General features: G+C 40.3%; 1 protein-coding gene across 2 annotated transcripts in view; it reads right to left on the bottom strand.

Moving 5' to 3' along the window:
- WSCD1 (WSC domain containing 1) overlaps positions 1-16,231 on the bottom strand; it is a 373,645-nt gene that overhangs the window by 28,058 nt on the left and 329,356 nt on the right. For both annotated transcript variants that reach the window (XM_073565577.1, XM_073565578.1), the window contains one exon: positions 2,941-3,118. In XM_073565577.1, the coding sequence (XP_073421678.1) occupies positions 2,941-3,118 (178 nt within the window). The remainder of the gene's footprint in view (positions 1-2,940; positions 3,119-16,231) is intronic.

Genomic DNA, 16,231 nt, shown 5'->3' on the forward strand with positions numbered 1-16,231 from the left:
TGCATATTAGGCCAGAGCACCAAAAAAGTCCCGCTCACAGGCCGCCCTGAAACATGAGAATCTCATTAACTGAAACCTGCAAAGATTAAACAACAACGACAAGATGGACTTCTTCAACTAAGGTATCATTTTAATCAGTCTAACAGCGCCAACCTTGACAATGCCTGTAGGCTATTTAGCAAAATCTTGATGACAGCTTTGTTTTAAAGGGGCTGTCCGGTCTTAAACCGCACATCATGCACATTGCACGCTGTGACGATTCCTTGATGCCGTAGTCATGTACGAGTAAGCGCCAGTATGCAATATGCATGCTCTCAGCGTCATTCTTACTAAACTGCTTTGTTCAATACATCTGCATTGAGTGAGGCTGCACCCATCTAGTAGGAATGTAGACAGTAGTATGCGTATTGCATACTTGCAGTCACATGACTCCCAGTATCGGCGCAGGAGAATCCTCACTGTGTGCCGTGCGTGCTATGTGAGGATTCAAAAGCCTACAGTCACATCGATTGACTGTAGACTTGTAGCTTAAGACTGGACAACCCGTTTAAATTTACAAACTGACTTCTAAGTATATGAATACACTATACAATGACTGATAGCCATTTCTATATTTCGTCTTATAGGAAGAAATCTGTCAGTCACTGATAATACTGCCCACTGGACTGAAATATCCCACAATAAGAAGAGGAACATTGCTTTAAGCATTAGTAATCTACTAAATTTGCAATCTCCTACAACAATATAAAGATTAACGAGAATTAATGTATATTATGCAGCATTAGTATACTAATGTACATTAGGCTGTCTAAATTATATTTTATATTTTAATTTTTGTCCCACAACCTACCTTAAATAATTCCCATTCATATTAATGCACAAAATAATATTTTTTTTTTTTCTTTTAGTCTGTTGCTAAGTTAAATCTTGCACCACGTCTGACCTCCTATAAACCCCCAATAGACTATAATGTTAGAGGATGAGTATCTGAGATGGAAGAGATTGGACTATGCTACAATGTGGGCATATTATTGAAACACCAGATACATGTATATGCAGGGAGCCTGAAGGGGTTACAACTCTTATTGTACAATGCATTGCACATTGGTACTGAAATAAGATCAAGTTAATTAAACTGCTGTGCCCTAAATCCACTGTCAGTGAATTTCTAATAAGTCTCCTAGCATTGCTGTCAGCAAACATGTCTTGTGTCACTAAATTGAGCTATCTGACTATTGTAGCTGCCTGTAATAAAAAAAATGTCTGTGGTTGCCAGTCCATCATCAACAATAGCTGCCAGCAGCTGTTTATTGCATAGCTATAAGAGCTTTGCTCATGGACAAATTCATTAAATGGCATTCACTAATACTTGTATATTAGCCAACTACTTAAAATGCAATATTTGTGGACAGCTTAGCTCTAATTTGCAGGTTAGAAACACTTTAACATTGCATACTGCTGCATACTGTTTTTCCTTAGTGGTAACACAGACAAAATGTACAAAATTGGTGAGTAAAATTAGTTAGCTATAAGTTAGACCAAAGAACATTAATGGAGTTACCTTAGTCTGTAATAAAGTGGCCCACGTCATTGAAGCTAGAGTCTTTACACCCCATACAAGCCCTATCCGTGTTCATTTCTTATACTAGGCATCCACCCTCTATATGAATGGTAGATGTGTGAGTGGGTGTTTCAACAGTATTTTGCACCTGTACTGCCTCCACCTTTATCAAGGGTGGGGCTGCTGCATCATGCACTGCATTAGTTTTGTCACATGTGTTGCTAAATATGGCTGCCTTTTTTCTGCTATGTTTTTTTTTTAACTTCTTGTGTCCTTTTGATGGGTTTTGCCCTGAGCAGCCTATGCTAATCGCTTTTCAGTACGGGCTGCAATCTGAAGGAACACAGCTCTTGAGATTTTTGTCTCAACTGACAGAGGAGCTGTATTGTAAGCTGCTGGAAAACGGCTGTGACAGGAGAAGAAATACACTTTCTCCTTGGCTGACTGCACAAGGTGGACTGACGATGAAGGAAAAAAATATTTGTGGTCAATCGACAAAGGAGAAGATTTATTTGACCAGCTGTGACACACTTCTCAAAAAGCTCACCGGTATGTGTGTTTATAATTCAACTCCTATAGACTGAGACACTTAGGAGCTGTATTTTTTCATACTGGAACCTATCCTGAAACGTGACTAAGATGGGTTGCTGTTTGAACTATGTAATCGGGGCATTTTACTACTTTCTTGAAGAACCTCATTAATTTTCATTAATCTATCTCAAAACTAAGTAACAACTTGATCTCATTTGATGACATGCTAAATATGCCATCTTTAAGTTACTTTATTTAAAAATGGTGCCCTTCTCCAAAAAAACTCAAAGCAAAATGCTATCCACTAGGTGGACCTTCTATGGGCGTGTGATGATGGACATGTCTCTCTTAGCTTTACAATTTTTGAAACATAATAGTTTTTTTTACAGTAAAACATTATACTGCCTAACAGCAATCTGATTAAAGGTTAATATTAAAAAGTCTTTGTTATTGTAACAGCAAATGCTGACAACTGACGCCTATCCCAACTGTCATTAAACATTTTTATTCGTAATGAGGCCATTGGAACATCACATTTTCCTAAGCAAGGTCAGGAGGAGATACTAAATTTAGTTACAAGAGACTAGTGAAAATAAATCAAAATGTTCAATTACTATCCTTCAGCTGTGTCATCTTTATTACTAGATTTTATGGCAAAGTTGAAGTTTTATGACTAACTTAATGTTTGCATTAACCTTTTGGTCTGAATTTCTAAACATTTTAAAGTCTAAGCACACCAAGGCCCATTTCATAAAATAAGTCTTCTTATATTATTACAGTGTTTGTTTCTGCTACAATAATCAGCACTTTTCTGGAAAGACAAAGGATCCACAATTTAGCATCCTTACCTTGCATGGGAGTTTGATAGACTGAATAGTAATTGTCATCCCTTGCGACGTCTGAACCACTACTGACATTCAAAGACCCAGAACAAAAAGAGGCATCCAGGTGTTCATAAAGGTTAAACTGAACTGTAGGGTAACCGCAGAAGCATTCCGGCCATTGGATAATCGCTAATGGGTATTCCTATGGGGAGACAGAACAATCATACATGGTTAGACAAGAAAATATCACCTTAAAATTAAAACAGGTAGTCAGCAAGAGTTAAATTATAGGAGGTATGGAAGGAGTGAAGTTACTCGAATTGATATTAATGTACCATATGATGTTTGTATTAAATCACATCAGAGGATAAAATGAGTCGTTTGCATACATATATAATTTATTTATGACACCAGTGAGAAGTAAGACAAATGATTGACTGTGAAGAAGCAGGATATTAAGAATATCTTTGTAAGACTATACAAATCTGCACAAAGAATTGGTGAGAGATCCCGCCGAGTGTGATGATGGATCTCAGTATCTTGTACATTTTTCATACTCTCACACAGAGTTGTTAATAGGCAGAGTATTGTTTGCTGCACATTAATATGCAGAAATTTCCTCCTCTATCTCTCCACGGCATCCTCTTTTAATATTGTGACCTTCTCTTCCTTAAACTTCACAGTTAGAAAGTAGAGGAGTGTATATGATTCTTTGGAGACTAAAATCTAAGCAAGTTCAGACATGTTTCCGATATGAATGAAATTAGGTATTTCTCTTCATTTACCCTGCAGATGGAACCTGACAAGAAAAAAATATTCCCTATATATCCTTATGGGCACATTTCCACCTGAACTTATGAAGACATTTATCATTCTATGCCAATTTTTCAACATGCGTAATTGATGGAAAGTAATCAGCAATTCCAATTCCTATGGTTGCTATTATGCTGAGATTTCTAATCCTAGTTATAACATAGGCGAAGGAAGCACTGGAATGGCATGGTGAATGGGTGGCCCCAAATGTGTGCTTTGGGTTGACCTAAAAAAAAAAGCTCTATAATTATCTGCCAGATATGTTGTGTGTTAGCCATTTATCACTGTGGAACTTCTGAGGATCTGAAGTTCAATTATAATTTAATCATATACGCTCATAGTAAAGATAATGTGCTTTAGCTCAAAGTAATAGACTAAGAAATAACCTCTTATAATACCTATGCTAGACAGCAATTTAGGATCTAGCTTGTAATAAAAATATTAATTTTCTTAAATACTTAAAAAGTTGAAAATGTATGTCTAGATGGTGATCTTTTTTCGAGTTTGTGAACCCAATTTTCAACCAAAAAAATCAATACAATACTGCAACATGCTAGCTAAACCCTTGAAAATTCTGGTGTTCACACACCATTCATCTAAGCAAATGTTCAATTAAGAGCAAAGGCAAGAAAGGGCACATCTGTGTCTAAGTATTAAAGCCATTAGTCAAAAATAGGAACAGTAAGACTACTTTAGTTAGAAAATGAGCTATGACAACCTTAAAGTAAGTCTTTGAATATCATAGGAGCTTAAAGTCAAATTTTGAGCCTGAGTGTATTCACATAACTGTCTGAATAAGTCTGATGTCCACTTTTTCATCGGACAGCATACAAACCATTTGAGTACATGTTATTCTAATTCTCAACATTGGATCAGAATAGGAAAAGCTCTGAGTTTGACCGATCTTATTATCGATTTCATTATATTGACGGATGCGTGAATGGCTCGGTGATACATTGTGCTTCCGAGTGCCATCTGATAAAATATTGGACTGCACTTGGACATTTCACATGGATGTGCGAAGGTACCCTAAAGGATAGATGATATATCACAAGTTATTGTGCCCAGCAGTCAAGAGTACCAATCTGCAATAACAGAAAACTGGGTTGTCAAGGACTTTGCTTGTTTTACATATGGGGCCAAGAACTTACAGGCAAGTAGTTGCTAACCTGTCTGTTCTGCCTGGAGACAATAGCTTCCAGGTGAGGTCACAGACACTCCTGTTGGCGATCTCCTACTACATGTGATGTCTCATTTACAGTACATTTTTATCATCTGCTTTACTTTCTGAATGGGCTATCTCTGCTCATGTCATGCTGATTGATAGCTGTCTCCCGCCTGTCTAAATGTGGGTACTGGTTGTCAATCAGCATAATGTTGGCAGTTACACCATGCTGACAGATCAGACCAGAAGAAAAAGAGCCGGTTTGTTGATGAGTTTAACCCCTTCATGACCTTAATGACCTGGCCATTTTTTGCAATTCTGACCAGTGTCCATTTATGAGGTAATAACTCTGGAACGCTTCAACGCATCCTAGCGATTCTGAGATTGTTTTTTCATGATATATTGGGCTTCCTGGTAGTGGTAAATTTAGGTCGATAATTTTTGCGTTTATTTGTGAAAAAATCAGAAATTTGGTGAAAATTTTGAAAATTTTGCAATTTTCAAATTTTGAATTTTTATTCTGTTAAACCAGAGAGTTATGTGACACAAAATAGTTATTAAATAACATTTCCCACATGTCTACTTTACATTAGCACAATTTTGGAATCAAATTTTTTTTTTTTGTTAGGAAGTTATAAGGGTTAAAAGCTGGCCAGCGATTTCTCATTTTTACAACAAAATTTACAAAACCATTTTTTTTATGGACCACCTCATATTTGAAGTCACTTTGGGGGGTCTATATGGCAGAAAATACCCAAAAGTGACACCATTCTACTGCACCCCTCAAGCTACTCAAAACTACATTCTAGAAGATTATTAACCCTTCGGGTGCTTCACAAGAACTAAAGCAACGTGGAAGGAAAAAATGGACATTTTAATTTTTCCAACACAAATTTTCTTTTAGCATCATTTTTTTTCATTTTCACATGGGCAACAGGATAAAATGGATCCTAAAATTTGTTGGGTAATTTCTCCTGAGTACACCAATACCTCATATGTGGTCATAAACCACTGTTTGGGTGCAGGGCTCAGAAGGAAAGGAGCACCATTTGACTTTTTGAATGGAAAATATGCTGGAATATTTAGCGCTTGCCATGTCGCGTTTGGAGAGTCGCTGTGTGCCTAAACACTGGAGCTTCCCCACAAGTGACCCCATTTTGGAAACTAGACCCCCCAAGGAACTTATCCGGATGAATAGTGATCACTTTGAACCCCCAGGTGCTTCACAAATTGATTCGTAAAAAAAAGTACTTTTTTTCACAAAAATTATCTTTTAGCCTCAGGTTTTTTATTTTCACATGGGTAACAGGATAAAATGGATCCTAAAATTTGTTGGGCAATTTCTCCTGAGTACACCAATACCTCATATGTGGTCATAAACCACTGTTTGGGTGCACGGCAGGGCCCGGAAGGGAAGGAGCGTCATTTAACTTTTTGAATGAAAAATTAGCACCAATCGTTATCGGACACCATGTCGCATTTGGAGAGCCCCTGTGTGCCTAAACAGTGAAAACCCCCCTACAAGTGACACCATTTTGGAAACTAGACCCCTTAAGGAACTTATCTAGATGTGTAGTGAGCACTTTGAACCCCCAAATGCTTCACAAAACTTTATAACGTAGAGCAGTGAAAATAAAAAATCATTTTTTTCCTCAAAAATGATTTTTTAGCACACTATTTTTTATTTTCACATGGCTAACAGGAGAAATTGGACCACAAAAGTTGTTGTCCAGTTTGTCCTGAGTATGCTGGTACCCCATATGTGGGGGGGAACCACTGTTTGGGCACACGGCAGGGCTCAGAAGGGAAGGAGCGCCATTTGACTTTTTGAAATAAAAATTAGCTCCAATCGTTAGCGGACACCATGTCATGTTTGGAGAGCCCCTGTGTGCCTAAACTTTTGAGCTCCCCCACAAATGACCACATTTTGGAAACTAGACCACTAAGGAACTTATCTAGATACATAGTGAGCACTTTGAACCCCCAGGTGCTTCACAGAAGTTTACAACGCAGAGCCGTGAAAATGAAAAATATTTTTTTTCCTAAAAAAAATATTTTTTAGTCTGCAATTTTTTATTTTCACAAGGGTAACAGGAGAAATTGGACCCCAAAAGTTGTTGTACAGTTTGTCCTGAGTACGCTGGTACCCCATATGTGGGGGACCACTGTTTAGGCACATGTCGGGGCTCAGGAGGGAAGTAGTGACATTTTGAAATGCTGACTTTGATGGCATGGTCTGTGGGCATCATGTTACATTTGCAGAGCCCCTGTGTGCCTAAACAGTAGAAACCCCCCACATGTGATCTCATTTTGGAAATTAGACCGCCAAAGAAACTTAACTAGATGTGTGGTCAGCACCTGGAACCACCAAGTGCTTCACAGAAGTTTATATTGCAGAGCCGTGAAAATAAAAAATCATTTTTTTCCTCAAAAAAATGATGTTTAGCCCGCAATTTTTTTTTCACAAGGGTAACAAGATAAATTGGACCCCAAAAGTTGTTGTCCAGTTTGTCCTGAGTACGCCGATACCCTATATGTGGGGGATGACCACTGTATGGGCACACGTCAGGACTCGGAAGGGAAGTACTGACATTTTGAAATGCTGACTTTGACGGAATGGTCTGTGGGCATCATGTTACATTTGCAGAGCCCTTGATGTACCTAAACTGTGGAAACCCCCCACAAGTGACCACATTTTGGAAACTAGACCCCATAAGGAACTTGCCTAGATGTATGGTGAGCACCTTGAACCCCCAAGTGCTTCACAGAAGATTATAACGCAGAGCCATGAAAATAAAAAATCATTTTTTTCCTCAAAAAATTACTTTTTAGCTCGCAATTTTTTATTTTCATAAGGGTAACAGGATAAATTGGACCCCAAAAGTTGTTGTCCAGTTTGTCCTGAGTACGCTGGTACCCCATATGTGTGGGGGAACCATTGTTTGGGCACACGTCAGGGCTCGGAATGGAAGTAGTGACGTTTTGAAAAGCAGACTTTGATGGAATAGTCTGTGGTCATCGTTGCGTATGCAGAGCCCCTGATGTGCCTAAACAGTGGTAACCCCCCACAGATGACCCTATTTTGGAAACTAGACCTTCCAAGGAACTTATCTAGATGTGTTGTGAGCACTTTGAACCCCCCAAGTGCTTCATAGAAGTTTATAATGCAGAGACGTGAAAATGAAAAAAATCATTGTTTTTCCACAAAAATAAATTTTTAGCCCCCAATTTTTAATTTTCCCAAGGGTAACAGGAGAAATTAGTCCCCAAAAGTTGTTGAGCAATTTTTCCTGAGTACGCTGATACCCCATATGTTGGGGTAAACCACTGTCGGGGCTTGGAAGGGAGGGAGCACCGTTTGACTTTTTGAATGCAAAATTGGCTGGAATCAATGGTGGCACTATGTCGCGTTTAGAGACCCCCTGATGTGCCTAAACAGTGGAAACTCTTCAATTCTATCTCCAACCCTAACACAAACACACCCCTAACCAGAATCCTAACCCCAACACATCACTAACCCTAATCCCAACCCTAGCCATAACCCTAACCCCAATTCCAACCTTAACCACAAGCCTAACCCTAACACACCCCTAACCCTAATCTTAACCCTAATTCCAACCCTAACCCTAATTCCAACCCTAACCCTAATTCCAACCCTAATTCCAACCCTAACCCTAATTCCAACCCTAACGGAAAAATAAAATTATTTTCTTTATTTTGTCAGTTGTGCCTACCTATGGGGGTGAAAATCGGGGGGTTTATTTACTTTTTATTTCATTTTGATCACTGTGAGAGTGATCAAAATGAAAGAATGGAATCTGCAGCCAGCAGATTCGGGCAGGCGCACTGCGCATGTGCCCACCATTTTCCAAGATGGCGGCGCCCATGACCCGGACCCATGGGACACTGGGAGCGACAGGGGGACTCAGAAGGTACCGGGGGTGAGGGAGATCGGAAGCTGGCGGGGAGCGGAGGGAAGGGGAGGGAGGCAGATGATGGGAAGGGGAGGCAGATCGCCGCTGTCATTCAGTGGCGGGGGCGATCGCCGGTGGGGGGGTCGGATCGGTGTCACCAGCCATGTCCGATGCTACTGCAGCATCGGCCATGGCTGGATTGTAATATTTCATCAATTTTCATTGATGAAATATTACTATCGCTCTGATTGACTGTTTCACTTTCAACAGCCAATCAGAGCGATCGTAGCCACGTGGGGGCGAAGCCACGCCCCCTGTGGTGAATTACAAAGCCCCCTGTATCTGCGGGTCAGGTGACCTTTCATTGACCTCGGTCACCCGACCCACAGGGGGGCTTTGAAGTCATGACACAGGGTATGCGTCATGGGTCGGATTGGCACTGACTTTCATGACGCATACGCTGTGTCACAGGTCGGGAAGGGGTTAAAGGAGGGAAAAGAGTCACTACCAGAGTTGTCAGAGATCATTGCTTGGCAGAAGTGGCATGCAGTTAGCAACTACCTATAGGTAAGTTTTAGCCCCATATGAAAGAATAACCAAAGTCCTGGATAATCTTTTACATAGTTACTATGTATAATGGAATGTTTATGCTGGCTCACTTTGAGACCATTAAAAGAAAAAAAAGAGTACGGTAAAGAAAAAGTATCCTCAGCACTCTCAAAATACAAAACTTTTTAACTCCCTTTCTGATAGTGGTTATGTGGGGTGGGCACCAATTGAAATTAAACTATGGGAACCCATGGTTCCATGCAAAACGTCTGATCCCCAAAAATGTGTCAGGTCTGTTTCAGGTCTTCTGAAACACAAAGTTGAAGATACTATGGAAATGAGATTACTAAATCTGCTGGCCTCAGTTATCTAATAAGCATTCTATTATATCACAGTATAACTTTTGTTGGAAGAAGAGACCATGTAAGTTCCCATGACATATTCGTTCTATGTGCATTGCAGATCTGTCCGCAATGCACAGCAGGGCTATAAGATTCCTGGTACATTTACATGTTCTTCTTCCAATGGGGTATACTTCTGTGCACTATATGTCCTAGTTTTAAATTAGTTAAAAAGTAACATTTCCCATATGTATACTTTACATCAGCACAATTTTGGAACTACATTTGTTTTTGTCAGGAAGTTATCAGGGTTACCATCCATTTTTCCAACAAATTTTACAAACCATTTTTTTAGGGACCACATCACATTTGAATTGAAGAAACTTTGAGGGGTCTATATGAAAGAAAATACCCAAAAGTGACACCATTCTAAAAACTGCATCCCTCAAGGTACTGAAAACCACATTCAAGAAGTTTATTAATCCTTCGGGTGCTTCACAAGAATTTTTTGAATTTGTAGAGAAAAAATAAACATTTACTTTTCTTTCACAAAAATTTTCCTTTAGATCTATTTTGTTTTTACTATCACAAGGGTAGCAGGAGAAAATGGACCATACATTTTGTTGTGCAATTTCTCCTCAGCATGCCGATACCCCATATATGGGGGAAATCTACTGTTTGGACACAAAGCAGGGCTCGGAAGGAAAGGAGTGCCATTTGACTTTTTGAATGTAAAATATGCTGGAATAATTAGCAGTGGCCATGTCGCATATGGAGAGCCCCTGATATGCCTAAACAGTGGAAACTTCCAACAAGTGACACCATTTTGAAAACTACACCTCTTTGGGAACTTCTCTAGATGTGTATTGAGCACCTTGAACCCACAGGTGCTTCACGGAAGTTTATAATGTAGAGCCATGGAAATACAAAAAAAAAAAAATCACATTTTTTCCAAAGAAATCTTTTTAGCTCCATATTTTGCATTTTCATAAGGGTTAAAGGAGAAATTGTGCCATACAGTTTGTTGTGCAATTTCTCCCGAGTACGTCAATACCCAATATGTGGAGGAAAACAACTGTTTGGGTGCATGGGAGGGCTTGGAAGTGAAGGAGCGCCATTTGACTTTTGGAATCCAAAATTTGATGGATTAGCAGATGCTATGTCACGTATGAAGAGCCAATGATGTGCCTAAACAGTGGAAACCCCCAACAATTGACATCATTTTGGAAACTAGACCCCTTATGGAACTTATCTAGATGTTTATTGAGTACCTTGAACCCACAGGTGCTACACAGAAGTTTATAAACTTAAGCCGTTAAAATACAAAAAAATTAAAATAAATTTCCCACAAAAATCATTTTTAGCTACAAATTTTGTATTTTCACAATTTCAAAAGGAGAAAATGGACCCCAAAGTTTGTTGTGCAATTTCTCCTGAGTTCACTGATACCCCAAATGTGGTCAAAAACTACTTTTGGGGCACAGTGCAAAGCTCAAAAGAGAAGTAGAGCCATATTACAGTGCAGATTTTGCTACACTTGTTTGATGGTGCCATGTTACATTGACAGAGCCCCTGAGGTGCCAGAACAGCAGAACTCCCCATAAGTGACCCCATTTTACCAACTAAACCTCTCAATGAATTCATCTAGGGGTGCAGTGATTATATTGACACCACAGGTGTGTCACTTTTATACCATTGGGCAGAGAAGAAAAAATAATTATTTTCATTTTTACCACCAAGATTATGTGTTAGCTACAAGTTTGACATTTTCACACTGGGAAATGGGTAAAAACGGCACTAAAATTTGTCCCACAGTTTTTGCTGAATGTAGAAATACCCTATATGTAGCTGTACAGTACTACTTTGCCATACAGACTGACTCGGGAGGGACAGAGTGCTATTTGCCTCCTGGAGTGCAGAATTTCCTAGAGTAGTTTGTGGATTCCATATAAAGAGCCCTTAAGTGCTAGAAAAGCAGAATCTCCCCTCAAATGACCCCATTTTGGAAATAATAACCCTTTGGGAATTTATCTACAGATGTAGTGATGATTTTGACTCCATGGGTGTTTTCCAGAAACAGGCAGCAGTGGATGTTGCTGAGTGAAAATTGCAAACTGCCGTTGTAGTGACCAGTATGTTGTAGTCAACAGTACATTATGCGCAGCTCATGCTTCTGGAGACACACACCTGTAAATTAGGTGGGCTCTCATCACTACAGAAATTGAAAACATGTGGGCGCTATATGTGGTTTATGCAAATTGTCTCTTCAGAGAGGAAGAGGACTAAAACTCTAGTGCCACCTATTGGAAGTAGCAATCCTAAAAGTCAATGTCGATCTTTTAATGAACCTTAGTTATATGACTTAGGATAAAAACCAAACCAGAATCTCAATTTGCAGACACTGTGTTTCGGGGTACTGCCCCTCGTCAGTGCAAAGTGTGAGATCTGGTTTAGCTGTGTGAGAGGTGTCTGACCGATGGCACTAGAGTTCTAGTCCTCTTCCTCTCTGAAGAGGCAATTTGCATATTTCCCAGAGGAACATTGCGGCTTTAGGGTGTGTGCAGATGCTGCGGAATCCACTGCGGATTAATCCGCACGGATTTTGCAAAAACCGCAGATAAACCGCAGGTCAAAAGACCTGCGGATTATCTGCGGTTTTGCCTGCGGTTTGGTCCTGCGGATTCACCATCTCCACAATGGTGGAGATAGGAACCCGCTGCGGATTCCGCAGAAAGAGTTGACATGTCACTTCTTTCTGCGGTTTCAAAACCGCAGCAAATCCGCGCGGATTTTTCCGCAACGTCTACACAGCGTTTTTTTTTTACCATTCATTTGAATGGTACTGTACACCGCAGCTAAAACTGCTGCGGGTCCGCAGCACGTGCACATACCCTTAGTCTCCTCATCTCGGCATGCTTAGCATGTCATTCTCCGCAAGGAGAAATGATACTTCATGAATATCGGTCAGATGCCTCGCCCACAGCCAAACCAGATCTCACACTTTGCACTGACGAGGAGCAGTACCCCGAAACACAGTGTCTGCAAATTGAGATTCTGGTTAGGTTTTTATCCTAAGTCATGTAACTAAGGCTTGTTAAAGGGTTGACACTGACTTTTAGGTAGGATTGCTACTTCCAATAGGTGGCACTAGAGTTCTAGTCCTCTTCCTCTCTGAAGAGAAAATTTGCATATTTTCCAGAGGAGAATTGCGGCTTTAAGTCTCCTCATCTCAGCATGCTTAGCATGTCATTCTCCACAAGGAGAAATGATACTTCTTGGATATGTGGTTTAGGCACACTGGGGCTCAAAAGGGAGGAGGGTATTTGGATTTGGGAGTGGAAAATTTGCTGCATTTCTTTTAGCGGGTGAGGAACCATTACACTTTTCCAGAGCCTTTGTGCTACCAGTAATGTGGAAGTCCCCCATATTTCTATTAACAGATGACAGATCTGAGTGGGGACTTGCTTTTTTGAGGATTGAGTGGAAGCTTTTATTGGGTACATTTTACATAATGTTTTGCATTACAGTTGTTCAGCACTTTACGCTGACCATTTACTTTGGGGTTTCCATCTAAATCTGGGCAGCAGAGTTACTCTAGAGTCCATCTGACCTCTGTTCTGCGGTGTCCTTTTCAGAAGTGCCCAAAACTGTGGCCGACGGCACTTTTAAGCAATCTTAAAAAGACAGATGCCCCCGGATCCCAGGTCAGACGGCATCCACAGTGTCTCAGTCTGCCTCGTTATAGGCAATGTTCAACCAGAGGTTCTGTCTGAATCACGTATTTCAAAGATTTACATGGAAACCCCGGTGTAAGCGCTCAGTGCCGAGCGCAGTATAAATGTGAGCCGAGCCTTAATGCGATCTTTGGGAGGCAGAAAGAAAAAGTCAACAGCATGTGAAGAATTGGTTTTATTTATTTTTTATGCCGTTCCTCATGCGATTAGGAGACTTTATTCTACGGGTTTGTGCGTTTACAGAAATACCAGATTTATTTTGGGTTTTTGTGCTGTCACACACTAAATGATGCTTTTTGTTGCGAAAACTAGTTTTTGCGTCACCATATTTGGAGAGCTATAATTTTTTCATGTCAGCCGACAGAGTCATGTGAGGGCTTATTTTTTGCAGGATGAGCCGACGTTTCAATTGATACCATTTTCGGGCACGTGACTTTTTTTATCGCTTGATATTCTAATCTTTGGAAGACAGAATGAACAAAAAAAAGCATTTCAGGAATTGTTTTTTTTAATACAGTTCTGTGTGTGGTAAAATTGATAAAGCAGTTTAACGCTTCAGGTCAGTGTGCCTATGGGGGTGCATTATACAATATAGAGTGCGCTCATGGGGAGTGCATTATACAATATTGAGTGTGCCTATGGGGTTGCATTAAACAGTATAGAGTGAGTATGCCTATGGGGTGATTTATACTATATAGAGCCAGCCTATGGGGTGCATTATAGAATATAGAGTCTACCTATGGGAAGTGCATAATAATATATAGAGTCTCCCTATGTGGGATGCATTATACAATATAGAGTCTGCTTATTGGGGCGCATTATACAATATAGTCTGCCAATGGGGAGTGCATTATACTATATAGAGTCTGCCTATGGAGGGTGCATTATACAATATAGATTATGCCTATGGGAGGTGCATTATACAATATAGAGTCTGCTTATTGGGGTGCTTTATACTATATAGAAACGGTCTATGGGGGTGCATTATACAATATAGAGTTTACCTAGGGGAAGTGCATTACACTATATAAAGTCTCTCTATGTGAGGTGCATTAAATAATTTTGAGTCTGTCAATGGGGAATGCATTATACTAGAGAGGTTGATGAGGAGTGCATTATACTATACGAAGGCCTATGGGGAGTACATTATATTACATGGAGGACTATGGGGAGTCCATTATACTATATGGAGGCTATCTAGAGGGCCATTATACAGTGTTGGAGACATCAAACAGTTTAGGGGATACTAAGGGGTCAGTATACTGTGTAGTTGGTGTTAAACAGTAAGTGGGCATTATACTGTGTATAAGGGCATCATACTCTGTATAGGGGAGCTGTATAGTGGGGAGACTTATGAAATTATTAAATGTAAAGTGGGCACTTATTTTTATAGGGGAACTCAGGTTACTGTGACTATCAAGAGGGTACACAGAGGGCATTACTACTTTATAGGGGGCAGAATCTGGGCATTGTTTTCCAGTGCACTTGCACTAGGCATTACTATAGTCTAGAGGGTTGCTTTAGAATTTAGAGAGCACAGAGAACCACACAGTAATAGGGACATATACAGCAGCAGCGGCTCAGTATTGGGGTATCAGACGGATAAGGAGTTTGTGCAGGTTGGGAATAGTCCCATTTGGGACAGTGCTGAAAATAAGAGAAGCAAAATGTGTCTTTGTTGTAATCTATCCAGCTGAGTCATGGCTGGAAGATGTTGTCATGTTGGTCTGGGCCAGATGGAAAAGATAAGGAAAAGTGAATGATTACATCAGAAAGATTGTCGGCTGCAAGTCACCATCTACAGTGGGGAAAATAAGTATTTAGTCACCCAACAATTGTGCAAGTTCTCCCACTTAATAAGATGAGAGCAGCCTGTAATTGACATCATAGGTAGACCACAACTATGAGAGTCAAAATGAGAAAGCAAATCCAGAAAATCGCCTTGTTTGATTTGGCAAGATTTATTTTTCAAATTATGGTGGAAAATAAGTATTTAGTCATTAACAAAAGTTCATCTCAATATTTTGTTATATATCCTTTGTTGGCAATGACAGAGGTCAAACGTTTTCTGTAAGTCTTCACAAGGTTGGCACACACTGTTAGTGGTATGTTGGCCCATTCCTCCATGCAGATCTCCTCTAGAGCAGTGATGTTTGGGCTGTGTCACTGGGCAACACAGATTTTCAAATCCCTCCAAAGGTTTTCTGGAGATCTGGAGACTGGCTAGGCCACCCCAGGACCTTCATATGCTTCTTACGAAGTCACTCCTTCATTGCCCTGGTGGTGTGCTTGGGATCATTATTATGCAGAAAGACCAATCCACTTTTTATTTTCAATGCCCTTGCTGATGGAAGGAGGTTTGCACTCAAAATGTCACGATACATGGCCCCATTCATTCTTTCATCTAAATGGATCAGTCATCCTGGGTCCCTTTGCAGAGAAACAGCCCCAAAACATGATGTTGCCACCCCCATGCTTCACAGTAGGCATGGTTTTCTTTGGATGCAACTCAGCAATCTGTTTCCTGCAAACACGACAAGTTCTGTTTCTACCGAACAGTTCTACTTTGGTTTCATCAGACCATATGATATTCTCCCAATACTCTTCTGGATAATCCAAATGCTCTCTAGCAAACTTCAGATGGGCCCAGACATGTATTGGCTTAAGCAGGGGGACACGTCTGGCACTGTAGGATCTGAGTCCCTGGCGGCGTAGTGTGTTACTGATGGTAGCCTTTGCTACGGTGATCCCAGCTCTATGCAGGTCATTCACTAGGTCGCCCGAGTGGTTCTGGAATTT

This window comes from Dendrobates tinctorius, unplaced genomic scaffold (genome assembly GCF_039654945.1).
Source record: "Dendrobates tinctorius isolate UK_male_01 unplaced genomic scaffold, ASM3965494v1 ptg000016l, whole genome shotgun sequence".
In the NCBI taxonomy this organism is placed as follows: Eukaryota; Metazoa; Chordata; class Amphibia; order Anura; family Dendrobatidae; genus Dendrobates; species Dendrobates tinctorius.